The following is a 26742-nucleotide window of genomic DNA, read 5'->3' as shown; positions in this document are numbered from 1 at the left end:
GTCTCCTCCCGTTTCGGACACATAACCACAGGCGATCAGCTGCTCGGTACCCTGGGGATAACAGCGCTCCTCCTCCGCCTCTTCCTTTTCCTCTGCCTCCTCCTCCCCTTCCTCCTGCCCGCTGCACTGTGGAGCTTGTAGTCCCCCTGCCGCCACGCACGTGGGGCGCGACTACATTTCCCGAGGGCCCCCCACATCCTCCTGCTGCGCGGCTTGCTGCGGATCCGGCTCCAGCGGCTGCGGGGTCGCGGGGAGCCCCGGGACCCTCCGACTGAAGCCAGGCGGGGTCGGCCCGCCGGCCCCATGCTCGCCGCTCCCCAGGTACGGCCCGGGCCGCGGGGGTCCGGGGTGCCGGGGATGAGGGTGCCCGCCGGCTGTCTCCCGGGTGCCTGGCATACTGTGGATACCCCCAGGGTATGCTGGGTGCTTTGGCAGTGTCATTTCTACGCCACCATGTGGCTATGGGGAGAGCAACCCCCCGATCCCCTCTCCCAGGCTGTCTTGTCCCTTCCAGCCGGGGTGGCAGTGGCTTCCGGGGTGGCTGTGCGTGAGCTCGCATCGCCCGTGGCCCTGGGCTAACAAACGCACAGCCTGACAATGATCCCTCGTCAAGGTCACACCGCGATAACATGGCGATAATCAGGTTCACACGATGGTCACCACCTGTGCTCTGTTCCCTCTCCTCCGCCTGGCTTGCACCAGCGAAAAGGGACAACAGCACCAAGCTGGGAGCATCTCTTGGGGCTCAAGCCCACTCATCTCCACCAGTGGCAGCTCTATGGATGGTCTGGAGAAGTGGAGCTGGGTCTGGCCAGATGGATTCAGGGCTGAGGTCCCTGCATATGTGGGGGACACATCAGTGGGGAGTTAGGAGCCTCGTGCTCCTGGGGACGGTGGCATCGAGGCAGCTGCAGCCTGGGCAGTTTCCTTTGGGCCAGGGACAAGCAAGTCCATCCAGGGTGGACATGAAAGGAAATGGCTAGCATCTACCTCCAAAGCAGGCTTGGATCAGAGGGTGCAGAATGCCCACATTGGGGGTTCTGACGCACGTGGTAAGAGGCTGCCCCGCAGGGAGCAGCTGCTGGAGGTACTGGTTGCTTGGCTCAGGGATAAGTGGGACACCAGGAAGTGGTGGCATAGTCCAGGCAGTGGTTTCTGGACAGGAACAGCCAGTGCTAGGATAGGCAATGGGGGAAGTTTAGCCCCTGCTCCTTGCCCCTTGGCCTTTCTGGCACAGTGAGGGGGAGGGGGGACTCCACTGCTTCATTTACTGCCCAAGCTGGCACCAGCTCTGGGTGATAGATGGCTGACAGTAAGTGAGCACTGTATCCCTGCCCTGCTCCCCAGTGGCCTGTTTAAGAGGTAGAGGCTGTTTGCCCAGCTGTGGGCTCTAGACCAGATGGCTTTTGGAGATGGATGCCCATGGGAATGCCACTGCACCAGTGAGTCCTCTTTGGGGCACATGGGCACCCTGTTTCCTGCTGCTGCTTTCGTTTTCAATCTCAGTTGGCTTTCCCCTGCCAGCACTGGCACTGGCTCATTTGTTTCCTAGGCATGTGTTACCTGGGTGGGGTGAGGGCTCTTCAGAGGTGAACTCCCCAGTCTCACCATGCAGGATGGCAGCAAGGGGCACAGACTGGGAGTGACTGTGATTAGTCATTTTGCAATTGAAAGGATAATCAGGTTTCTAGACTTTGCTCCCACAGCATGGATTGGCACACGTGGATTTTTATGGCTTGAAAAGCAATGTTGGTGACTTGTCATGGGAGTGGGGAGCACTGAGAGGACACCCAGGCCAGGACTTCTCCCTTACCCTCACCTTCCCTCACCCCGTGACTGCTAATCAGGCCTTTTCAATGCTGCCAGCTTTCCTGCAGCCAAACCTTGGGATTTGAGCATTTAATCCCTCTCTGGACTGTGAACTTCATGGCATTTTGCATTCTCCCCAGGCTAGGCAATGCCACCTGAACACCATGACTGGCTGGGTGAATGCTGAGGGGCAGCCACTTTCCTGTAGCTCAACTGAAGTCCTGTCAGTGACCCAGCTAATGTGTAACATGGGCAGTCCTGTGCCCTATGTGCACATTAACTTGCTTTCACAACCAGTGTGGTGCCTGCAGCTGCTGCTGTCTCACCCCTGCCCAGAGCATCCCTGGAGCAGAACATTTTACCCCTCTTCCTCCAGGTCTGCAGTAGAGTTACTTGGCTCAGATGGAAGTGTCGCTTCATGAAGGGGGTAAAACCCTTCCAGCTCTTTAAAAAAGGAGTTGTTGGGAGCTGAGGATGCCTGACCACAGACCCAGGTGCTTTGTGCATCCAGGCTCTTTTATGTGGGATTTACAAATGCTGCCTGAAATGCACCCCCCTGTCCTTTGCACAGCATGACATGCAGCTGCTTTTCTTCTTGTAAGAACATGTCCTGGGGAGAAGGTAGTGGTTATTTATTTGCCTTGCGATTATGGAGGAATTTGAACCAGTGCCAGATGCTGCTTTCTCCCCAGAAACTACAGCAACGTGGCTTTCGATGCGCCGGAGACTGCCTGCGGTCAGAGAAGGGCTGCCTGGCCCGGCAGAGTCTGCCTAGCTGACAGTCCCTGGGATATCGCCGCCAGCCCTCTGCAGAGGCAGCCCAGGACAGCCCAGCCATGCCGAAGAACGACGATGACGCCAAAAAGCAGGCATCAGAGACAGCACCAGACCAGCGCTGGAAACTGCAAGTCTTCTACCTCTGCTTCTATGGCTTCATGACACAGATCCGGCCTGGGGAGAGCTTCATCACCCCGTATCTCTTGGGGGCTGACAAGAACTTTACACGGGCTGAGGTGAGCCATGGGGAGCCTATCCCCCACAGGGCCTCCCTTTCTGGACACGATCTCCACCCTGGGGCTGGCCAGAACATCCTTCTGTGGTCCTGGGGCATGGAGGGATGCAGGCATGCCGTGTCCTGGGCAAGGCAGCATGTGGTGCTGCACGGTGGTGCTTTTTGGTGGGGAGAAGGTGGTGTGGTATACGTCCATCTGGCAGCTTGTCTTGCTGGGCTGTGAGGTCACCCTGTCCCCTAAGTCCCAGGGTCAGCGTTCTCTGGCATGAGACATTGTGCCCAGGCTGTCAATGATTTGGCAGGGGGGAATGCCTGACCCTTGCCCAGGGCCTTGCAGTCAGTGGGATGGCAGGAGGATGCTGGACTGGAAGAAGCCCCATCCCATCCTATAGGAGGCCTTGTCCTGTTGTCACAGTGCAGTGTGGGGCACAGTGCTGGGCACTACCAGGCTTCTGGCAGTGATGGGATTAGAAAAGGAGGGGTCACATGTCATTGTTGTCTGACCAAGGGATGCTGGCCGTGGTCCGAACAGGCTGCTGCATCCGTGGGAATGCTGCATTCCCATCACAGGAGGGGGCCAAGGCTCAGCCAAGCCCCTGGCCGAGCATGATGCAGGCCACATTCCTCCCTGAGGACATGCTGTGATGGGGGCCAGCAGCTGCTGCCCACCCAAACTGCGCTTCTCTGGGCTGGGGGCCTCTCCCAGGGACATGTTCCATGCTCAGTCCCTCCCTGCACCCTTGGCAGGTGACTAATGTGATCACACCGGTGCTGACCTACTCCTACATGGCCATGCTGGTGCCCATCTTCTTGCTGACAGACTACCTGTGCTACAAGCCAGTGCTGGTGCTGCAGAGCCTGAGTCATATCTCCATCTGGCTGCTGCTGGTGTTGGGCACCTCTATCCTGGCTATGCAGCTGATGGAGTTCTTCTATGGTGTCACCATGGCTGCCCGCATCGCCTACTCCTCCTACATCTTCTCCCTCGTCGCCCCATCCCGCTATCAGCGTATGGCCAGCTACTCCCGCTCCTCTGTCCTCCTAGGCGTCTTCACCAGCTCCGTGCTGGGTCAGCTCTGCATCACTCTGGGTGACGTTTCATTCCTCACCCTCAACTACGTTTCATTGGGCTTCGTCAGCTTCGGCCTCATCCTCACCCTCTTCCTCGAGCGCCCCCGGCGTAGCCTCTTCTTCAACCGTTCCAAAGGGGCTGGAGATGGGGCTGCACCCCATGAGCTGGACAAGATGGCCGAGGGGGACAGCGGTGGCAGGAGAGGGGACTGGCGAGAGGCAGCACTCTGCCGTATGCTGCGGGAAGTAGGAACTCTGATCAGGCAACCCCAGCTTCGTCTCTGGTGTTTGTGGTGGGTCTTCAACTCAGCTGGTTACTACCTGATGCTGTACTACGTGCAGATCCTCTGGAACGAGATCTACCCTGCCATGGACAATCGCCGGGTGTACAATGGAGGAGTGGATGCTGCCTCCACACTGCTGGGTATGGTTGCATGGGTGGGAGACACCGATGATGCGGGGAGACACCCCCATCCTGCTGTGTCCCCAGGAATGGGTAGGGATACCAGGATGTAGAGATCCCCATTCAGTTGCCTCCTCAGGATTTGCAGTCCTTACAGCATTTTGGGGAATGGAAGGGATGGTTTTGTAGTGCTGATGATATGAGATGACCATCGCTAAGTTGGGGGATGTAAGGTGCTGCCAAGCTGGTGAGATGCTCACAACATCCTTCATCCCCTCTTCAGGGGCTGGTGCCTCCTTCGCAGCTGGCTATGTGAAGATACGCTGGACGCTGTGGTCGGAGCTGGTGATTGGGGTGGTGACAGCTTTCCAGGCGGGGTTGCTCCTGCTCATGACCACCACCAGCAACATCTGGCTGTGCTACGCTGCCTATGTCCTCTTCCGTGGCTCCTACCAGTTTCTGGTGCCCATTGCCATGTGCGTGATGCCCCTGCAGACCTGCTCCCACCCCAGCAGCCTGGCTGGTGGCGTGGGTTCACTGGTGCCCCCTTCTCTCCCAGTTTCCAGATTGCTACCTCACTCTCCAAAGAGCTCTGTGCACTGGTCTTTGGGGTCAACACTTTCTTCTCCACCGTGCTGAAGACCATCATCACCATCATCGTGGCTGATGAGAGGGGCTTGGGCTTGTCCGTGCATCCCCAGGTAAGGATGAGGGGTACTTGGGATGGAGGTGGTCCCCTAATGATGTGGGATGAAGAGAGGCCTGCAAGCGTTGTTCTCTCCCTGTCCCTTGCAGTTTTATGTGTATTTCGGCTACTTCACATTGCTGGCAGTGGCCTACCTGCTGGCGGCCATCGTCGTGGGCATCCGGCACAGCCGCCACAAGCAGCCAGCAGAGCTGGCCTTGTCCAAGGAGCCGTGTCCGCTCCCTGCCGACACGCAGGCACAGGAGAGGAGCCTGGAGGCCGGCGCTGTGTGAGCCTGAGCGCTGGCACAGTCACTGCTGAGGCTGGGTCTCTGTTCTGTACGTGAACACCACCGTCACCCTGTGCTTAGTCTCCTGTCCCGTCGCCAGTTCACAGTGCTGGCCCGTTGAGGACGTAACCCTCTGGGACCAGTTTTCTGCTCCATGGAGGCAGGGCTATGCCCCCCTACCCCAGCCACAAACACAACCATAGCAGGGGCAGGATGCTCATCGCTGCCACTGCCAGGTGCCACACACAGGGTATGGATGGGTCCTCGGGGGTCTCCCAGCCACCAGCTCCCCATCGTTGCTCGGAGCCAGGCTACAAGAGGATAACTTTTCTTTATTCAGTGCCTTTAGAAAATGGTTGATGGGACACAACCAACACACACACACACACAAAATAATAATAAAAAGATCTACAGGCTTTAAATTGCATTAATTACAAAAAATACAGTAGACTGTAAGAAATAGAGACCTTGTGACTCGCACAGCTTTTATGGTAATAATTTCCATACAATAATAAAAAGCTCGTTACAGTTATCTTTTTTTTCTTTCGTTTTTTTTTTCTTAGCACCTTGGATTTGCCCACAGCAATTCAAACCACCTTTGCTGCTCCTTGGCCCTTAGAGTGCAGCAGAGGTGGCCTGGGGAAGGAAGGTGATGGCAGTGCCTGCCCTCGGTACCACACATACTTAACACACACATGCCAAGGGCACGCCTGGCCCCATGTCAGGGCCACCCCACTGCCCTCGGTGTGGCTGGACCCAGGGTGTAGGGGCATGGCTGGGGGGCCCAAGGGTGTGCAGAGGGATTGGAGGGGACCAGACATGCCCCCCTCACTCCCCAACAGCACTCACAAGCTGCTGTTTGGGAGGTGGAAGTGAAGCTGAAGATGGGGATTGGGTGGGCTGGTCCTTACCTGGGGAGGATGGACAGCATCTGGAAGGAGCCGGGGTGCTGCCATGGGACGGTCCCTTGATTGGGTGGGATGCCAGGATTTTGGATGAAAAAGGCCCTGTAGCCCCAGCAGTGGAGGTTTGAGTCCGACCCTGAGGTCCTGGTGAGGACAGTGTGGGGCTGGAGGTGGGGTCAGATCAGAGGAACTCCCACAAGCTTTCCAGGAGGGCATACCACAGACAGCTCTGAAATCTCCCTGCGCAGCATCATCCTGCCCAGCCACCCTGGGAAGAGCATCTGAGCAGGTGGGGGACCCAAGCTGAAGTGGTTAAATATTATGAGTCAGAAGAAGAGTGAGAGGAGGAGGAAGGCAGCTTTCCCACTGCTGCCCTGCCCCAGGTGGGACATGAGCCCCTGCTGACCCACGGCAGGGGCGATGGTGAGACTCTTTGGCTTCAGGTCTGTGGGAAAAAAAAATCCTGTAGGGTGAGGTCAGGCACACGGCAGGGACTGAGGACCCGAGGGGATGCCAGGGTGCAGGCTGGCCTGACCCTCCCCGAGGAGATGTGGGGTACCCAGGGGATGGGAAGGTATCATTTTTTGGCAGCAGTCATGAAGCTGTTCTCGATGCAGAGGACAATGAAGTTTTGCTGGCAGCTGCTGGCCACCTGCTCCAGCAGCTTGCCAGAGGCCAGTGAGGAAGCCTGGCCAGTGGCAGCATGCTCGTCCGTCCGCCACGTCTCGCAGTAGCTCTCAGGCAAGCGCCGGCCCTTGGCATCTGAGCCATGCCAGACACTCTTCTGTGGCCTGGAAAGATGAGAGGTGGTGGGGTGGCTGCTGCTGCCCACACCAGGCGCAGACCCTCATCTCCCCTCTCTCCATCACTTGATCCCGCACTCACCAGCTTGCATCCTGCAGGACATCTCGTCCATCAAAGGAGAGGATGCGGGCACCAGCTCGCAGTGGGGCACCGCTGCCCGTGAAAAGGGCTTCCCAGTTAGTGAAGAGCACTTCATCCTGATAGGGATGGAGGGAAAAAATGGAGTGTCAGCCCTACCTGACACAGGAACACCACAGAAGCTCTGAGCCTCAGCAGCCACTGGGGAGGGGATGCTCCACTGTTACTGCCATGCGGATGGATGGGGGGTTTGGGATGCTCTCCACCCCTCAGAGCTCTTGGATCGTTGAGAAGGGGCTGGGGGACACAAATGTACCTGGAGGTTGACGATGGGCACAGTGGCACGGTCGGCCCTGCGCACAATGCTGTAGAGGTCCTGCAGGCGGGAGGAGAGGAAGGCACGGAAGGTGCCAGACAGCCCGACCTGCCGGGCTTGCTGGAAGCACTGGAAATCAGCACCTCGGATGCCACGCATGCCGCCGCTCAGCGGGGCATTCAGGGCCACCAGGTGAAGCTGCCAAGAGATGACAACAGATCTTGAGGGACACAGCTTTGACCTTCATCCTCCCCAGCCCTCAGTCATCAGGTGGCACTCACAGCAGGCTGGAAATCCTGGTGGACGTGGGCAGCCACAGGAGCCGGATCCGGCCGGTGGTGGATGTAGTAGCTGTTGAGGAGCTCATGCTGGTGGTGGAGCAAGGGTTGGTCAGGCAGGCGGTGCTGGTTGGCCACCACCTCATCCCCGCGCCAGGGCCGGGCGGTGGGTGGGGGGACATGGCTGCGGAGAGGATGCAGGGGTCCATGGGGCTGGAGTGGGGGCTGGGGGCCAGCGTAGTGGACGCTGGGCAGCTTGTCGTACACCTCGTTGTCCTGGGGAGGGAGTGGGAGCCAGAATGAGGGTTGATGCTGCTCTGGGTGGGGATAGGGATGAGGATGGATATGGAAATGGAGATGGGTTGGGGCTGGATGGAGATAGCGATGAAGATGGCTGGAGATGGGGGATGGATGGGGATGGGGTGAGGATGGATGAGGATGAAGGATAGATATGGAGGATGGAGATGGGAATGGGGGACAGGGGACTCACCAAAGCTGAGCTGGGGATCAGAGTGTGCTCCTCCAGCTGCAAGGACATGGCACATCAGATCCCAGCTGCCCCCTCTGCTCTTCCTCACGCACGGGTAGTGGGGACCCCCCAGGCATTTCCAGAAGACACCACCAAAACCCCAGGGCCATGCCATCTGCACTCCCCTGGAGCCAGGTGATGGCAAGCCAAGGTGGGGTGCCCCTCCAGCCCCACCCCACTCACCAGCACTCTTCGGAAGCCCCTGCGCAGGCGAGCGTAGAGCTCCTGGCGGTCGATCAGAAAGATGAGGCTGCCCTCGGGCAGCTCGTGCGCGGCGCTCAGCATCGCCTGGTAAGTTGGCAGGGCACGCAGCTGCGGGCACAGCCCGGGGGGTGGCTCAGGGCTCGGCCAGATAGCCTGTGGGCAACCCCTTGCCCAGAGCCTTGACTCACCCCCAAAGACATCTCACTGGTGCCTGGTGGTCCAGGGGGTCCTGGTGGTCCAGGGGGTCCAGGGATACTGATAGCTGGGCAATGAAGAAAGGTGAGATGGACAGGGCTGCAGCTCAGGGAGGGATGCAGGGTTGGCACTGGGGGGTGTAAAGAGGATGGAGAGGAGGGATGGGGGTAGGCAGGGAGAGATGCAGTGAGGCAGCTACTCACCTTGTCTGTGGGGACCTGGGAAGGAGGGTGGACCAGGGGGTCCGGGAGGGCCAGGGGGTCCCTGTCGTCCCTCATATCCAATACCAGGAGGGCCCTGAGGTCCAGGAGGCCCTGGTGGCCCAACAATACTATCCCCCTTGGGACCCTAGGCAGTGCAAGAGAACGTTCCTAGAGCAAAGCACACAGGGATGCTTCTCCCTTCTGTCCCACTCATCCCCTGCCGTGTGGAGTACTCACCGGCAGCCCCGGGTAGCCCTGGGGCCCTGGAGGCCCTGGTAGCCCAGAGACGCTGGGACTGTAGAGGGAGGTGCTGCCTGGCTCGCCCTTCTCACCCTTGGGACCTGCCTCACCCTTGTCACCCTGCAGGATGGCACAGCCTTAAGTATGTGGCTGGGGCACAGCCCAGTACTCCAGATTGTGCCAGGTGCCAGCCCTGTGAGCCACTGCTAGCAGGCAAAGTGCTTACCCGCAGGGTGGCACTGAAGTGACTCAGGTCATAGGGGAAGTGGCCTACAGAGAGAAAGAGGAGGGGAGAGGAGAGCCAGGATGGGCACAAGCCACTCCCTGCCCGCCTCTGCCTGCAAGGACCAGTCTCCTACCTGGAGGTCCTGGGGCTCCAGCATCGCCTTTCTCTCCTTTTTGTCCTGAAAACTGTTGGAAACCTGTGGGGAGCAGCAGAAAAATGCCATCTTGGCTCTTCAGCATCCCAGCCCCAGCTGTTACCAGGGGTTCCCAAAATGCCCCAAGGAGCTGGGAAAGGGACACTGCCTTACCAGGGAAGGCTGGCAGAGCAGGATGGCCAGAATCGCTGAAGGCCTGAAGGGTTGCAAAGGAAGTGGATGAAGAAACAACAGCATCCTTGGGGTCCTCCCCTTAGTATGATGCTGATAACATCTGCAAGTGCCAGCCTTGGCCAGAATGCCATCAGAGCATCCTCTAGCCAGGCTGGAGATACTAGGGAGATCCAGTCACCAGCCCTTAGCAATCCCATCATGATGAGCCTGTTATTACTTACATTGCTGTTGCCATAGACTATGCTGCCAGGTGGACCGGGGGGCCCTGGGGGACCTGGAGGTCCTGGGGGACCCTGTGGGGGGAAGAGAAGAGGTGTCAGAGTCCTGTAAAGTGGACAGTCCCTGTCAGGATACACCAGGAACATGTCCTGCACCAGAAGGGCAGCCAGTCTCTAAAAGAGGGAGACATGCCTTTTCCAAAGGGACTATGGTCCCCAGGGAGACCCCTGGGGTGTGTCCCCAGCTCTGGGGGCCAGCAGCTGGCAACTGCTGCAGCAGTACTCACCCGTAAGCCCAGGATGCTGCTGACATCTGCAGGGTCACCCTTCTCACCCTTCAGCCCGTTCATGCCAGGACGTCCCTGTGGATGAGCAGCACACATAAACCCTTTCCCCATCCCCCTGCCAACACCAGGGTAACACCCCAGTGTCACCTTTGACAACCTAGCATCCCCTCCAGCACCCTGGCATCACACTGCCCCTTGGGGACACAATAGGGTTTGGGGCTCTGGAAGTGCAAGATGTGCAAATAGGGTGGGATGTGCAAGTAGGTGTGGTAGAGGAGGTGTTGGCCAAGGGCACAAACAAACCACGACCAGGTCTTACAGGTCTGCCTGGAAAGCCGATCTCTCCCTTCATCCCTGCTCGTCCCTGTGGACCCTGGAGGGGAGAGAAGATGAGGATAAGGGTGCTCAGAGCAGGGACACCTCTTGTTCCCCTCTGCCCTGGATTAGCTCCATGGGATACAAGAAGGATGGTGATAGTGATGGTGACTTACAGAGGGTCCCATCGGTCCCCGCATCCCTGGCTCCCCCTGTGGACAGCAGAGAGGGAAAGGACACCATCACTGGGACTATCAATACCTGTTGCATGGAGACATGTCCCCATTCCTACAGTGCACCCACCTTTTCTCCTTTCACCTTTGCAGTGACCATAGTCCCATCGGGACTGATGATGACACCAGGCTCCCCCTTCTCTCCCTGCAAGACAGCAGGAGGTGTGAGGGAAGATGGGAAGGACCAGGCTCCCTCCTGTACCAGGGATAGCATCACCACTGGGACCCTGGAGGCCAAGCAGGATGAGGGACCAGGAATGTGACCACTTCATGGGGAGAAGGTGGCCTGGAGCAGTTACCTTCAACCCTGGAGGACCCTGGGGTCCAGATGACCCTCGGTCTCCTTTTGGTCCCATTGGGCCCTGCAGAGAGAAACAGAGCCCACATCAGCCCTGATCTACCACAGGCAGATCCCAAACCCCTTCCACCATCACCACCATGCTGACACTGCTGCAGCAAAGCATAGCAGGACCAGCAATCAGAGGTTTCACTAAAGCATGCAAGGAGCTTTCACTGGAGTCACCCCTGTGGTCCCCAGCTCTGCCACTGACTCACCAGGAAGCCAGCATGGCCTGGTCTGCCCTGCAGAGAGAAGCAGAGTTGCTTGTAATGGCAAACCCTCTCTTTCCAATCAGTTAGGTGCTCTTCTGGCACTGTTAAGGGGTGGGCAGGAGTGGTGGGGGAATACTTACCTCTGGACCAGGTAAAGCCAACAAAGATTTCTGGAAAAAGAGACAAAATGAGGTTGTTCATCCTGGTCTTTTCTCTGACGAGGTCAGAGCCCCTGGAGTGTTCTCCCTCAGTCCCCACACATGATAGGTGCTAGGCAGACCCCTTTCCCCACCCAGCTCAATTTTAGCTTCCCCTAGCTGTTGTGAAGCTGGGCACTTACATCTTCGCTGGAAACAGTGATGACCTGTCCAGGGGGACCAGGTGGACCAGGGGGGCCGGGTAGCCCCACACCATCTTGGCCTTTCTCACCCTGCAAAACATAAGTCATCAGCCCCAGGGCCACCACTGGTGGTCTCTGTCCCCAGCCCAGTGGCACCTACCTTCTCACCGGGGTTGCCTCTGTCACCTTTGGGTCCCTGGAAGGAGAAGCAGGCAGGTGAGCTTCACACTTAGCACCATACACAATGGACCCTGGATCACAAGTGAAGACCCCCGCCTCGGGCCTGCAGCTTGGCAAAATCTTTCAGACCACCCCCCTCTGCCTGCAAAGTCTGGGCAGCAAGCCAGCTTGGGATACTTTTGGGTGGAGGTGGTGGCAGTGAGCAATATGGCAAGTTGATGGGGACAGGATCACAAGCAGTATGGGCACATCTGGCACATGGTGAACTGGGTTCCAGAGCACAGGAACAGCCAAAGGCATTAGAGGGGATGAGTTTCAGCTGCTGCAAATGGCACTGCAGTGATCAAAGGTGTCCTGCCTGGAGTGAAGGGGCTCCTGGAAAGGGAGAGCTGATGTTCCTACCTGTGGGCCAGGGAAGCCCTCCAGGCCAGGGCGGCCATCCATGCCAGGCATGCCAGCATCTCCCTGCAACGAAGTGAGGGAAAGGGCAAGATGCAGGATGGAGCATCCCTCTGACAGTCCTAGGTTGGGGAGCACAGGGGCCTTGCCCAGTGCCCTACAAATCCAGGTGCTCACACATCAACCATCCCAGTCTCCCAGCACTCCTACCTTCATTCCAGGCAAGCCAGACTGCCCAGGACTGCCAACCTCCCCCTGCAAAGAAAGAGGTGTCAAAAGAAGGAGCATCCCCATAAGCTGCCCATGGGCATCTTGCAAGAATGGAACCTAGGGTCCAGCACTGGGAAGGTGTTTAAAGGGCTCCTCACCTTCACCCCTGGTAGTCCTGGCACTCCCTGCAAGCAACAAGTGGGCCATGAGTGTTAGGTGACAGGAGGGGACATGATGGCAGGGGATGCCCCAGGAAGCCCAGGGTGGAGGGGAGGGAAGGGACAAGAGCTGTTACCTGTGGCCCTTCAGGTCCGCGTGGTCCAGGGGAGCCAGTGGTGAATGGTAGCCCAGATCCCTCCATGTCGCTCTAGGTGAGGAGAGAGAAGGAGCTCAGCCACACCTGCCCCTGCTCCAGCTCATCTTCCTCCCCCAGCACAGGGGTGGTCACTTACAAATCCAGACTCATAGCCTGGCCCTGGAGGTCCTGGGGGCCCTGGCTGCCCACGGGGTCCAATGGGCCCAGGCAGACCAGCTAATCCCGTTTCTCCTGGGGCTCCTGGTGGTCCTGTTTCTCCCTTGCTGCCCTGTGAAGGAGACAAGAAAAACAAGAGGACAGGTGATACAAGGTGACAACAGTCCCTGCCTGGAGCCTGTAAGAGGAAGGCAGTGCATCCTCTCCCACATCCCCATCCCTGTGCCCCTTGGAACAGGACACAGACGCTCCCCGTCTGGGGCATTGCAGGAAGGGGCATTGCCCACCTCGGGCATCCTTTCTCCCAGCTGTCCTTGGGTGGCATTGGCTGCCAATGCAATGTGCACAGTGGCCACCAGAGGCTCCTCTAAAATCATAAATGCACCTTTTTTTTTTTTTTTTGCACATGCAGCAATGCTGCAGCAGAGCTCAGTGCTGATGGGGGACAGTTGCAGACATCACTGTGCTTTGCTACAGGGTCTCTGAGGAACAGGATTGGTCCTTACGCCCACTGCCACCCTACCTACCTCTTTGGTGCTAGCAGCACTAAGAAACGGTAATTCTTGAGGTTCTTGCCCCAAGCTCAGGCTGAGGTGGATGGGCCATTCCCAAGGAACATCCTTAAGATTCATCCAGATCCCAGTAACTCCTCTTCTATGCCTCAAAACACTCCACTCAACTTTCCTGCCCACTCCCCAGGAACAGGTTGCCCAGAGGTGGTAGATGTCCCATCTCTGGAAACATTCCAGGTTGGGTTGGATGGGGCTCTGAGCAAGCTGATCTAGTTGGAAGGTGACCCTGCTCACTGCACGGTTGTGGGACTAGAGGACATTTAAAGGTCCCTTCCTACCCAAAATGTACTGTGATTCTCAAGGTGGCAGCACTCAGAACAAAGCCAAGCAAGGTGGTAGGAGCTTAGCAGGCGTTCTGGGGTGGGTCATCAGCTACATGAACCAAGCTGCAGCATGGCTCTGCTCTGGGAGGGACTCAAAATACCACCATTTGCCTGAGCACTTCAGTATGAGGTGGCCTTCCCAGGCAGCATCCCTGCATCTGGTCTGCAATGCACATGGGACTCTTTGGCAAGAACACTCTAAGCACAGTACCTTGGGTCCTGGTGCACCAGGGAGGCCAAGGTCACCCATGTCACCCTGAGGAGGAGGAGAAGAGGGTGTGAAGAAGCTCCTCAGCTCCAGGCAGGAGCAGGTTGGTGCTCCCCAGCCTTGGGCTGGAGGGAGCTGTGACCTCCCAGAGATGTTCCAGGGGTACTGTGACATGCTCCTGTGGGACACAGGATAGGGGACACTCACCCGCTCTCCTTTGGGCCCTGGCTGCCCAGGTGTCCCGTCTCTTCCAGGAGGACCCTGAGGACCCTGCAAGATGCCCAGGAGCACACGGAAACTGTGGGGCTGGTGGGTATCAAGCCCCCCACTGCCACAGGGGGAACTTACAGCCCCACTGCTATGGGGTGGCCCTGGGATCAGTTCTCTTGGCCACCTCATACACCTACCACTGGCCCTGGTGGTCCAGGGATCCCATCCCTGCCTGGCAGCCCTGGTGGTCCTGGCAGGTCTGTGTGGTTCATTCCAAATCGTCCTGGCTCACCTGGCAAACCAGGCACACCTGGTGGTCCTGGAGGACCAGGTGGCCCTCGTGGACCCTAAAAGAGAAGGAGAGGACAATGGCTGAGTGTGTCCCCTTACTCCTTGCCTGCAGGACAGGCACTCGCCCACACTCACCCGCAGGGTCTCCAGTTCGCCAGTGAAGCCAGAACCCTCCATGTCGATGAAGGTCTAAGTGGGGAAGCACAAGGGTGATGTCAGGCATCAATAGTCATGGTCAGGGTACCCAGTGGTGTGGGGATGCTGCCTGGGGGCTGATGGCAGCATGCCAGGTCTTTGTGGTTGATGAACCCCATGTCCCCTCCAAATCACTTTTTCCCAGAGGGTACCCACCAGCTTGTCATGCTTGAAGGAGGGTCCTGGTGGTCCCGGGGGTCCAGGAGGTCCAGGGGGTCCCCTTGGCCCCATGCCTGGGTCACCCTGACACAGGGAAGAGAGCACGGTTTGTGAGAGCAGCCAAATTGATGACAAGAGAAAGGAGGGGTAACGTGGTGTGTAGGCCCCCACACTGGCACTGTCCCCCACCACTGGCACTCACCTTCTCTCCCTTCAGACCAGGCTCCCCTGGCATTCCAGGGAACCCCTGGGGCCCCATATCACCCTGCAACGAGGAGCAGTGGGGTGTCAGCATGTGGCAAGGCAACGGGGTGGCCAGCACCCACCCCCTGCCCCACAGCCCTCACCACACTTACAGGTTTGCCATCCTCGCCGGGATCACCCTAGGGAGAGCAGAGAGAGATCAGAGTGCTAGCAGACAGGGGTGAGGGGAGAGGGGATCCCTGATGGATGGGGTGCTTGACTCACGGGCTCGCCATCCCTGCCAGGGGCTCCATCCCTCCCCGGTGGCCCTGGGGGACCAGTGACCTGCTCCACCACTGAGCCATCGGTGTGCTGTGAGAGAGTCCCAGGGGGTCCAGGATCACCAGGTTCACCTTTCTGGCCCTTGGAGCCAGGGTAGCCAAATCCAGCGCTGCCCTGGGGAGGGGAGAGGAAGGAAACCAGCATGAATGGCATGCCCCCAGGAGTGGTAGCGCAGGCAGGCATGGCTTTGGTCCTGCTCCACCAGCAGTGCTCACCTTAATGCCCAGTTCTCCTTTTTCCCCCTGCAGGACAGAAACAAAGAGGAGTGGGTGACAAACATGGAGATAGCACCAGCCTCCTTGAGTTCTCGAGGTCCAGTCTCTCACCCACCTTTTCGCCCTTGACACTGCCTGTCCTCACAATGCCACCAGTCCCCGAGTCCCCTTTCAGGCCACGTTCACCCTTCTCTCCTTTCTCACCTTTGGGGCCAACGCCTGAGGGAAGGCAAAGGGGATTTGGTTGTGCGTGAGGACAGCCACTCCATCATGTTCCCACTGGTGTGCCCTGGAGTCAGCAAGCACGGTGGGGAAGGGAAAAGCTGACAGCATTACCTCTCGTGGAGCCCTGCAGTGTCTCCTCTGCTCTGGTCCTCTCAGCTTGCTGTGGGGAGCCCCCACTGGTCCTAGGTCCACTGCCCACCACCATAGGGGGAGAGGTGACAGGGACAGCATCCACCAGCCCTGGGACACCCTGTGCCAATAAGGGGACACCACAGTGCCATTCACCTCCTGGTGCCTTCTCAAAAGGGACAGCTGCAAGGACCCCAACAGACACTCCGAGACCTTGACCACAGAGGGGACCCAGCCTTCCTTGTCCTTAAAGGCTTGGGATCCCGCTGCTGACTGCAACATCTGCAGGCACCAACTCACCCCAACTTTCCCTAAAGGTTGATGTCCACCTTCTGCCCCGCTGCCAAAATCACCTGAGACCTGTGTTTGCCAGGGAAGAAGGGGTGAGAGGTGAGCTGGGAGCACGGGGCAGCAGCCCTCTAGCCCACCCCATTTGGGCTGCCAGTGCTCACCTCCTCAGCATCGTCATCTTCTTCCTCACACTGGCGCTCAGCTGCCCGTGGGTCCCCTAGCAGCTTCAAATCAGCAATCACCCCCTGGAGGAAAACCACATGAAGGGTTGCCACACATAGATGGATGCCATGGATGGATGCATGCCACAGACAGACAGGTGCTGCAAGCCACCCTGCCGTATGGTGTGATCTGCCGTACCACTACGCCATCACATCACTGAGTGCCCCTCCATACTTTCACCTGATGCAGAGAGTGCTGTCCACCCAAGCATCCAGCCACAACCCAGCACAGAAAGGTTTCAACCTTGCAAGCCTAGTGCCCAGCACCACCAGCATGGCTCAACAAGCCACAGGAAGAGCCACATGCCAGCTCCAGCACCAGGCAGGCTGAGCAGAAGTAGCGGCCAGAACGCAGCCAGCCAGCAATGCTTTTACAGGGAAGTTCATGGCTGTGCTCTTTGTTTCCCCTCTCTGGAGGGCTCCCAACCCATTGCAATCCCAGTTTTGTATTTCTTAGGCTAATCCTCCCTTCCTTGCCATTTATTTGGGTTTTGCAAGCACTGTGCGTGTCCAAGCTGCTTGTTTATTCAAGAAACCACCACAAATTTCTTCCTAAGGATGCTGCCTCCAGACAAAAGCCTGCAGCTGAGCTATCAGCACTGTGCAGGAGGGCAGCATCCCCATCTCATCCGGGAAGGGTGTGTGGGTACCAGCTTGAACCTCGTGGCTTCCACGGTGAGTGGGGTCACCCAGCACATCCTCACTGCTGCGATAGGACATGAGGATGCTGCCAGCATGGGGTGCTGACCACCCCTCTGGTCCCAGCAGGAAGGTGCCAGGGACCACAATGGAAAGCAAGCTCTGAGATGGTAGATACATCCTGCTTGGTGTCCCTTCTCTGGGCAAGACACCTAAAATAATATTTGGGCAGGCTTGAAAGCACAGTGCACCATGTCCGGGAAAGAGAGCTGTGCCAGCAAACATGAGAGGTTTAAGAAAATAAGAATCAGGGGCAGCTGCAGCTCAGCCAGGCTGGCTGTGACAGTATAATAAGAATAAATTATAAATACATTATTTTATAGATATGCCATAAGCATACCATATTACAAACATTGTATTTTTGTATATATAACATAAAAAAATAAATCCTTCCCACAAGCAAATGCCCCCCAGATGGGTTGTGACCTCTTCCAGCTGCTCGCCCTGGTCACAGCCAGCTCTCATTCATTCCTCTCCTCCCCACTGAGCACCAGCAGCAAGCCTGGTCTTTGAGAAATGCAACACACCAGCCTGGCCTTCCTGGTCCTGGGGCTTTCTGGAGGCACCAGAAATAATCCTGTTCCAGCCCTGAACTGGCGTATCCTCATGAGGGCCGGTCATAAGGGCACTGTGCCGCCTGTTTGCCCCAGTAAAGGGGCAGCAACACCAGAGGTCTTATCATGCACCCAACTTCAAACAAATCTTCCTGCCAGATCTCAGCTGAGACCCCATTTACAGTAACCTCCTTGATGTAGAATCATAGTTTAGATAGGAAAAGACCTTTAAGATCACCTACTGCAAGCATTAACCCAGCACCGCCAGGTCACCACTAAACCATGTTCCTCAGCACCACATCTACACAACTTTTTAATCCCTTCAGGTAGGGAACCTCCACCATTTCCCTGGGCAGCCTGTGCCAGGGCTTCACAATCCTTTAGAGGAGGAAATTCTTCCTAATGTCCAACTTAGACCTCTCCTGGTGCAACTTGGCACCATTTCCTCTTGTCTTATCACTTGTTACTTGGGAGAAGAGACCAACAAATTGGGAGAAGAGATCTATATCTGCTGTCCCAGAGGCTACTGCGTTAACCAAAGGCTTTGCCCCTCCAGGTTTCATGCCACTGACACAAAGGCAACCTGGGAGGAGATACAGATGCCAGCTGAGACCCCACCAGCAGCCCTCCAGCTGCCCTCAGGCAGCTCATCTTGCCGCTTGACTGAGGGCCAGGTTTTAATCAGCTTGATGCCCTGTTAGTTCCAGATAACACGAGGCAGAGCTGGTCAGAGATGGAAATAACACGAGGCAGTCAGATGCCAAGGAGATATCCAAGCCTGTGCTCCCTGCACCCCTCCTGGCCAGCCAAGTGAGTCAGCCTCCTTCTGTCCATGGCCCGCTATTCCCTGCGGGAAAACTGGGGGCGGGCAGTGGGATTGGGGGTTTGGCAAGCTCGGGAACATCACCTGCTAGAAAGGCAGGAGCAGTTTGCTCTGCTCTGGGCTGCTGCTTTGCCTTCCACACAGTGCCAAACCCTCTTCAGCTGGTGAGAGGAGTTCCTCTGTGACCATGACTTAAACCTCCCAGCATGTTCAAGAGCAAAAAATTGTTCAAGAGACAAAGTTGCTTTTGAGACCTCAAGGGACCAACTCGAATGCCGGTGCAAGCCAGTCTCTAGCCCATTAATCATTAACCCCTTCCTGGGGGATCTTTCCCTGCCTGAAGTCATTTAACTGGGACCGTAGCAGCACCACTCATTGAGGAAGATTATGTTTAAGATCAGAAACGTGCTTCGCCAAGGTCCTTGGGAAAAGCACCACTCCATTCAGCAGAGTGGAGTTTGCTGTTGCTGGGCAAACCATGCTCAGCCCAGGAGAAACCCACTGGTGCGATCCTGAACTTCCCTCAAGCACCATGGGGGATTTCCATGCCCGCTGGCCATTTTCCCCACATTTTCCATAAACTTTATCTAGAACATAAGTCATGCTCAAATCATAGGCTGAGCTATCACCTTCTCTCCTTGCTCTCCAAAGACTTCCTGTAGATACTGTCCAGTGTCAGCCAACAAAGATATGCTCTGGCCCAAGCATTTTTTCCAGCTAAGAGAGAGGTTTTGTCAGCCACATCAGCTCCCCTACCAAAGGAGTTAGGTATTTTTAGCAGTGGAGAGGCTCCATGTGTTTGCTAGAAAAGCGACAGGCAATAGTGACTGCTGTAGTGCCACCCCATCTCCCACCACCCCCACCTTTGGTGAGACCCAAGACAATAAAGTTGGTGGCCTTTCAAGCCAACTTTCCCTTCTCAAGTGTCTCCTTCCCCAGGCTCACACAGAGAATGTAGCCACTGGTTTGTCTTCTAGACAAAGAGGTTGGGTCAATAGGCATAGGCCGGTGTCATGTCTCTCTATCCTCACCCAGACTCCCTGGAGATGCTTCTTGGGGTGATGTGAGGCCTTACCTGGTATTTATCTGGATCAGCTCCTCCAGCTTGAGCAACAAAGAGCCCGGAGCCCTCTTCCAGCTCCATCTCATCTGGGGAGCGCTCAAAGTGGAACCGTTCATGCTCCTCACAGTCCAGGTAGAGGATGACTTCATCCTCCTCCACGCTGATGGCAAAACGTGTCCACTGGTTGAGCAAGGTAGGCACAGTGAAGGTGGCTGCCACAGATGAGCTTGGCGAGCCTGGTTCCGTATAGTAGAAGATGATCTGCTGCTTGCCTGCCCGCAGCTCTGAGAGCTTGATGCCCACGTAGATGATGCTCTGTGAGGAGTCCGTGATAGCGAAGAGCACGCCAGCTCGTGGGGTGGTGGGCTGGATGTGGAATAGGACAGAAAAGTCCCGGAAGAAAGGGCTTGGCAAGTGGTACCGGGCCACTTGTCCTGTGTTGGCATTGGGGCCAAAGACATAGCCGGGGTTGTTGTCAGGGCCATAAATTTTGAGGATTTCCTCTGGTGGGGGGTCTCCAATCAGCTCCAGGAGGCTGACCTCAGTGCTCAGGTTCTCTGCAAGAGGAAGGGAAAGGGGATGGTCACAAGTGGCCCAGTGAAGGTGGTCACTCTCAACAAGGTGCCTTGGGAAGACATTACCAGCCATGCCTTTCCCAAATGCTGTTATTCAACAACATCCTCTGCTTGCCCTCCCTAGGCCGTGTGTTGGTCAAGGCAGCAATGCTCCTCAAGCTGCTCCCACTCCCAAAATGCCACCTGTTCCCTGCTGCTAGCCCTCCCACCATAGCTGGGACATCCCTGAGATGGGATATAACCAACAGGATCTTGCCCATGGTAGCAACATGCCTGTGCAGGCAGCAGGGAGTGCAGCTGGAGCACTGGTATGCTGAACAACTGCAGAGCTGCGAGGCAGCCTGCTGCATCCATACCCGCTACAGGGTCATGGTGACACCCCACGTCATCATTTGACACGTTCACGTGGTCACCCCAGCTGGAAATAAATCAGAGCCATCCTCTTGCAACACTCTGGGAATGAGGCTGAATCCAGTGGACACCATTAGCCTCCCAGGATGATCTCAATTTGGATCTCGCCTCCTCTTCCAACTCCTTTTTCTGAAGGCGCTTGGGGAAGTTCTGCTCGGGATGGGCTCTCCTACCCAACACAGCTGAACATCTGTCCGGGGCGAGAGGGCTCCCTGTACGCCAGCTCCCGTCGTTTTGGCAGCAGGCACATCCTCATCGCCCACACACCGGGAGCTGGATTCCTCCTCTCCTATGTCAACTGCTCGGGTGGGTGCCAACTTGGTGGGAGCGAGCACATCGGGTGCTTTTTAACTCCACGTTCCCTGGGAGGGAGGAATCCCAGCCACACCAGATCTGAAACAGTCAAGACCTTTGCACCAGGAACAGATGCTTGGTGCTGATTTTAGCCCCATCTGAAGCCAGGAGCAGGAGCTGAGACAATTGATGTCCCCAGCTCCAGCCCTTGTGTTTCACGTGACCAATGGTGGGATATCAGAGGTGTGCTGAGCCCAGGAGGACCAGCCAGGAACCTCCACCCTGCTCTGGAGCCAGGCATTGTCCTTCAGAGCTCTTAAAAAAAAAAAAAAAAAAGACAGAAGAAATCAGCCCAGCCTTGCCCTGCCTGGGAGGAAAACATACCTCTTGGGATGGTGGGGGAGATGAAAACCTGAGTGTCTCTTTCAAAGCCTGAGGGTACCTGCACACACAGAGCATCCCCAGACTCCCCCAGCTGCTGAGCCCCAATGCCAGTGCCAGCCCAGTGACACAGACCCTGGCAGTGGGGACATTAAAAATGTCACTGATAAGAGGTGGGAACAAGTTTTCCCTCTTCTAGACCCTCTGATCCTCTTCTGAGCCTGCTGATCTGAAACTACTCTGTGTCCACCCTGTGCCCCCAAGCCCCCAGTCCCTCCCAAGCTTGGCATCCCAAAACTGAGCACCTGGCTCAGAGGAAACCTCCCTCCTGGTCTTGCACCAGCTCTAACTCCCTCATCTGCCCTGCACCATGATCAGGCTTCTCCATGGGACTTCCCCAGCCCACTCAGAGGGGCAGGGCTCAGTGCAGCCCCTCTGCCTCTCATGCAGGGACCTCTGGGTCCTGGCATCCAGCATCCTTAAGAGTCCAGCATCCTTTCAAGTCCAGCATCCTTTTGAGTCCAGAACCCTTTCATGCACAGATGTATGCAACCCTACAGGAGAAATGATGGAGTGAGCAAGCAGGGATACCCTGGATCTGCAGCAAGCCCAAGCTTGGCACACACCATTGAGACCCCCCCTTTCTCAGGCACCTCACAAGCTCATGGCCACTGCCCCATGCACAGCCCTGTCATCCACAGCCACCCTTCAAGTAGGCCAAGCTGACAGCAAATGCCAGGATACAGAGATGGAGCTTATCTTGGGCTGGAAGAAGCCCAATTCACAATAGCTTTATGGGAAGAGGAAAACAGAGTTTCCTCCTGGGGGTCTGCACGGGTGTAAGAGCCTGCACTGCAATTTCTGCAGTCAGACAAGGCACTCTCTGCCCCTGGGGCTTGGGGTGATACAGGACTGGCTGAAAGAGTCTTTTGTTAATGATGCAGTTTGCAACCACGCTCCCCTTGGTGTTTCAGTTAGCTCTGAGATCTCCACTCCTCTCCACACATGCCACTCACCCCCCAGTGTGTGGTGGGAGCTGGATACTGGTGCTTCCACAAGCAAATGGGGACATGTCCTTCCCCTGTGCAACACGTACAGCAGGCAGAGGCCAAGGCTGTGAAGCTCAACAGGGCCTGGGGAGTAGGGAGGTGGTATGGAGGGAACCCCTCAAAGAGCTGTCCTCTGTAGAAGCCAAGTGCCCCTTGTCAACCACAAACCTTTCAGGAGACCATGCCTGCTTTTTCCAAAGGGCACTCAGAGACCAAATACTGCACCTTGCTCCTCCCCACAGCAACCCAGCAGCACCCACCACAGAGCAGAGAGAACCAGAGGTTGCTGTCACAGGATGGCTGCAGGGATGCCTCTGGCTGCAGCGACCCAGCTGTTTGCTCCTGTTGCCATTAGAAAGGCTCCAGGGATGCTCCAAGCCACCCTCCTGCTCTGCCATGACTTTCATGGATGGTCCACGCCAGGCCTGCCAGCATGGCATGCTGCCAGCATGCAGGGGATCCTTGGCACACAGGAGCATCTCAAGTCACTCCCTGGGGTGCACCAAAGCACCCACATCTTCCATCCATTCCTGATGCTGCCCGTTTGGGAGCATGTGCCTCCCACTGAGCATCTCCATGATTCCATTTCCCCCCTTCCCAGGGCTGGCCCACGAACAGAGCTGCTTTGATGCTGAGGGGACCACGTGTGAGACCCTTGTCTGCCAGCCCCCTCTGAATCACCCCTCTGACAGCAGCGGGTGCCTCGCCGCTCCTGGTCAGCAGCCCCAGGCCATCACTTGAGTGCGGAGGGGGCCAGCCAGGAACACAGCCTCATTGAGAGGGTTCAGCAAGGGCAGCAGCGAGCTCCCACTCCTGCTTTCATCTCAAACCGTGTTCTTGCTCTTGCACCCCAATGGGCATTTCTCTAAGAGCCAGTTTCCCCTCTGCTCCCTTCCTTCCATGCCTCTGGTAAAGAAGCACGTTTCAGTCCCCAATTCACATGCAGAAAGGTCACAACCACCTAATGATGAAGCTGGAGAAGTAACCTCTCCCACCTGCCAAGCACGGGGGGATCAAACATTAGCTGTTGGGTAAATCATTAACCCCAAGGTAAAGAGCCACTCTGGGAGAGGGGAGTGTGTGGGCACAGCCAAGGGTCACCTTGAAGGTACTGCCATGTCCCCAGTTGCTGCTAGCATTGTGCCGTTGCAGGGTCCTGGTCCTTTGTCCCTGCAGGAAGCTGCCAGCTTTGCAAGCACCCTGCTCCTGGCACAGACACCCCAAAGCCTTTTGCTGTGCACTCTGGCACCTGCAAACTGTCCCTGAATGCCAGCACAATGTGCTTGGTGAGCACCTCTTGTCCTGGCCACCAGTGAATTTTGTCTTTTGAGCTGGCTGCTGCATTTCACCAAAGATGAAACAGCCCAAAGAGGGGATGGTGATGCTCAGCCTTGAGGAAGGAGCCTTGCAGAAGAAGCCAAGACTGGACAGAAAGCAATATTGGACTAAAGAGCATCCCACGGGGACAAAGCAGAAGCATTCTTCTGCACCTAAAAACCTGGGGGAGTTTGGGGGGAAAAAGGGGGAGACACACACACAAACACATGGACATCACCCAGCCACATTACCTGCAGAAACATTAATAAAGACACAAGAATACCCATCGTCTTCCTTGGGGAGAGCATCACAAGGCAGAGGCAGGTGCCCGCCAGCCAAGTGCATCCAACACAGGTCTCTGACGGCCTCACAGAAGCCCTGGCATGGTGGGGGGGTTATGGGGACCGCGGCACTACACCCTGGGAGCAGGAGCAAGCAGAGAAACCACTCCACGTAGCGATGGCACCGCGATTCAAGCAGCCCCTCCCACTCATGCAAAGCTGCCCGAATTTCCACCTCGCTGCTGTGGTGGAGGTAATTTGGTAATCTGAAATGGTCGGTGCCCAGCACGCTGCAGAAGGGCAGGTGGGTCAGGATGGGAAGGCAATGGCCGGCTGGTGGCAACAGTCCAGGATAGGATGGGAGCCCTGTGCCACCACTACCGTAGAGTTGTGCAGCAGCGGTTAGTAAATCAAACTTGAGAGGACTGAAGTTATCAGCAAGAGGAGGATCCACACCATTATCTGCCCTTCTGTCAGGCAAAGGAGGGCTCCGACTCCCATTTGTGCCAGCCACCACCAGCTCTGGGCGGCTGGTGCCATGCCACAGCTTTGGCAGGGTGGGAAACGCTCTGTGGCGATGTCGGGGCAGTTGTGCCATGGCGTCCGAGGGCGGCACCACCTGCTCACGAGAACTGCCACCTGGTGAGAAAGGAAAAGGGGCACTACCTGGCCGGGGACCCGCTGGTCTCTGCAAGGACACCTCTGTCCCCATCGCCACAGGGGTCCCCGTCCCCAGGAGCTGCAGGTCCTCGGTGTTCTTCATCCCCAGGAGCTGTGGGTCCTTGGTGGTCCCTGATCCCAGGAGCTGCAAGTCCTTTGTGGCCCCTGTCTCCAGAAGCTGTGGGTCCTCAGTGGTCCCTGATCCCAGGAGCTGTGGGTCCTTGGTGGTCCCTGTCCCCAGGAGCTGCAGGTCCTCAGTGGTCCCTGACCCCAGAAGCGGAGGGTCCTTGGTGGTCCCTGTCCCCAGGAGCTGCAGGTCCTCAGTGGTCCCTGACCCCAGCAGCTGTGGGCCCTTGGTGGTCACTGTCTCCAGGAGTTGTGGGTTGTCAGTGGAGCTGCTGGCTGCATCCTGGCCAGGGGCAGGTGATGTGCTGTGGGGTGGAGTGATGTTTGGCCATGACATGCTCTCCACCAGCCTCGTGGCATTCCCGTCCCACTGTGTGGCATTTTCAGTTGTGGTCTCCTTGCTTGCAGGTGCTGCTGTAACAGTATCCGGCTCCTGGTACCGTGGGGTGGTGATTTCTCCCAACATTTGGCCACCTGACATTCCTGGGGACACACTGGGGGTGGGAGCTGCTGCAGAGGTGAGCGATTCCAGCACTGTGGTTCTCTCACCGGGTGCTGCTGGGCTTTCCGTGGTCTTCGTGCTGCCCCAAATCCAGTCCAGGAACTGTGTTTCAGAGGAGGAGAAGCAGCAAGCCAGAAGGAGCAGAAAGCCGAAGCGAGGTGGGGCCATTAGGAAGGGAAAGCAAGCCCCGTTGCTTCGGACAGTCAAATGGAGAGGCCAGAAGAAGGAAAGCAGGGAAGAGACAGGAGTTTTGCCCCAGCCAGACTCCCGGAGCACTCACATTGCTCTCTCCTCCCAGGCTCGAGCACACAACCCTTCAAACTGGAGCGGAGTGGGAGGAGTGGCTCTGCCAAACCCTCCTCTCCTGAGCGCCAGCCTCCCTTGCACCCGGCACAGCCCCCCAGGGACCTGGCCGCCTGGCTGGTGACCCACCTGAGCCCCCCAAAACCTCTGGGAGTCCAGCCAGCTTTCAGATGCACCCTGTTCCCAGTCCCAGCTGCTGCTGACATAATTTTAACTGCTTCCTGCCCAGAAAATCCTGAACACTCTCTCTCTGCTCAGTGGCTCTGGTTAGATTACCAGTGTCGAGAGCCAGACAGGGTGGGGTCACACATGGAGAGGGTCCGAATGGATGTTCAGTTTAAATGGGACATACAGGTCGCCCCACATTGCAGGTCTCAGGGAAAGGTTATAACATCAGAGCAAGGCAGAATGAGCAGGGGAGAAAAATCCCTGAAAACATTTCCAACATTTCCACCATCCGGAAACACAAGTCTCCAGAGTCAAGTGCTTTTAAGCTGCTTTCACAGCTCAGTTACAGGGCCAGGACCCCCCAGGTGCTGTCACAGGATGGTTAGGGGAGTGCTCAAAATTCTCTCTGCCAGGAACATCACCCATTAGCAACGTCTGGAAACCAGGAGGTTTGAGCAATTGCAGCCTTGAAGCTCAGGATGAAAATCTCCCCCAGGCAGCCATTCTCCAAAAAGTTCAGCTGCTCTTTGCCTGAGCTTAAAATAATCCCCCAAATCCACCTATCTGGTCCATTTTCATTCATCAGCACTGCCCTGCTCTGGAAGTGACGACCCCTGTTCATGGGGACTAACCAGTTATGGCCCCCTACAGCGATGGAGCAGAGCCAGGGCCTGCACCACTATGCTGCTCTTGCTGTGACACTGGGCAGGTCACTTTTGTGGTTCAAGAACTGCCCCTGAGAAAGGACATTGATGGAGAGGTGACAGTTTTGGCTCCCCCTCACTGGGAGTCTGCAGGACCAGGAAAGCCTGTGGTAACATGGCCTGGCAATATGGAGCAGAAAGGGAGGCAACTTTCCTGATGCTCGTGTTTAAATATATGCAGGAAAAGCACTGAAACAAACACTCAGATGTCTGCTCTACTTTACAGAACATTTCCCACAATACTTTTTAAGTGAAATGAGTGAGTTTTCCCCATAAAACACTGGCTGGCACGGCAAGGCTGCTGCTGCTCGTAGGCTGCCCCATGACTGATGTTGTTAGGGGCACATATTATGGAACAGCCCACGACTAATCTAATGTGGGATGTGTTTTTGTCCATATGTCAGAGTTTCCATACAGCCCCCCTGCAGCTCATGAACCTGATGAACCATCAACCTGAGAAAAGGAGCCAACCTGCCAACCTGCCTTG

General features: G+C 56.8%; 2 protein-coding genes across 2 annotated transcripts; one reads left to right on the top strand and one right to left on the bottom strand.

Annotated features, from left to right (window-relative positions):
- The first annotated feature begins 2645 nt into the window (after window positions 1-2645).
- On the top strand, window positions 2646-5273 carry SLC19A1 (solute carrier family 19 member 1). The gene is made up of 5 exons (XM_054380945.1): window positions 2646-2822; window positions 3569-4316; window positions 4579-4771; window positions 4855-4996; window positions 5091-5273. Exons 1-5 carry the CDS (start codon window positions 2646-2648, stop codon window positions 5271-5273), a joined length of 1443 nt encoding a protein of 480 aa, XP_054236920.1.
- A 1478-nt stretch (window positions 5274-6751) lies between these two features.
- Window positions 6752-25362, bottom strand: COL18A1 (collagen type XVIII alpha 1 chain). The gene is given in 42 exon segments (XM_054380944.1): window positions 6752-6965; window positions 7060-7175; window positions 7373-7570; window positions 7654-7926; window positions 8141-8176; window positions 8363-8491; window positions 8572-8645; window positions 8782-8926; window positions 9019-9141; window positions 9248-9291; window positions 9381-9443; window positions 9555-9597; window positions 9797-9868; window positions 10081-10155; window positions 10400-10453; window positions 10572-10607; window positions 10699-10773; window positions 10928-10990; window positions 11184-11210; window positions 11321-11350; window positions 11521-11610; window positions 11681-11716; window positions 12103-12165; window positions 12310-12354; window positions 12468-12494; window positions 12605-12676; window positions 12762-12893; window positions 13888-13932; window positions 14092-14154; window positions 14292-14441; window positions 14521-14574; window positions 14737-14823; window positions 14942-15004; window positions 15096-15122; window positions 15208-15378; window positions 15480-15506; window positions 15595-15698; window positions 15816-15954; window positions 16134-16193; window positions 16286-16369; window positions 19497-20041; window positions 23763-25362. Coding segments are annotated over 42 exon segments (5574 nt in total).
- Between the last annotated feature and the right edge of the window lie 1380 nt (window positions 25363-26742).

This window comes from Indicator indicator, chromosome 5 (assembly GCF_027791375.1).
Source record: "Indicator indicator isolate 239-I01 chromosome 5, UM_Iind_1.1, whole genome shotgun sequence".
In the NCBI taxonomy this organism is placed as follows: domain Eukaryota; kingdom Metazoa; phylum Chordata; class Aves; order Piciformes; family Indicatoridae; genus Indicator; species Indicator indicator.
Note: the sequence above shows the minus strand (reverse complement) of the source record. Positions and strands in the feature narration are given on the sequence as shown.

What these genes read in the sequence shown, in the direction of transcription:
- SLC19A1 (XM_054380945.1), top strand. Translation starts at nt 2,646, where the DNA reads ATGCCGAAGAACGACGATGACGCCAAAAAGCAGGCATCAGAGACAGCA. An exon ending in TGCTGCCTCCACACTGCTGG is followed by an intron (nt 4,317 to 4,578) that starts GTATGGTTGCAT and finishes TCCCCTCTTCAG; the next exon opens with GGGCTGGTGCCTCCTTCGCA. An exon ending in TTTCTGGTGCCCATTGCCAT is followed by an intron (nt 4,772 to 4,854) that starts GTGCGTGATGCC and finishes CTTCTCTCCCAG; the next exon opens with TTTCCAGATTGCTACCTCAC.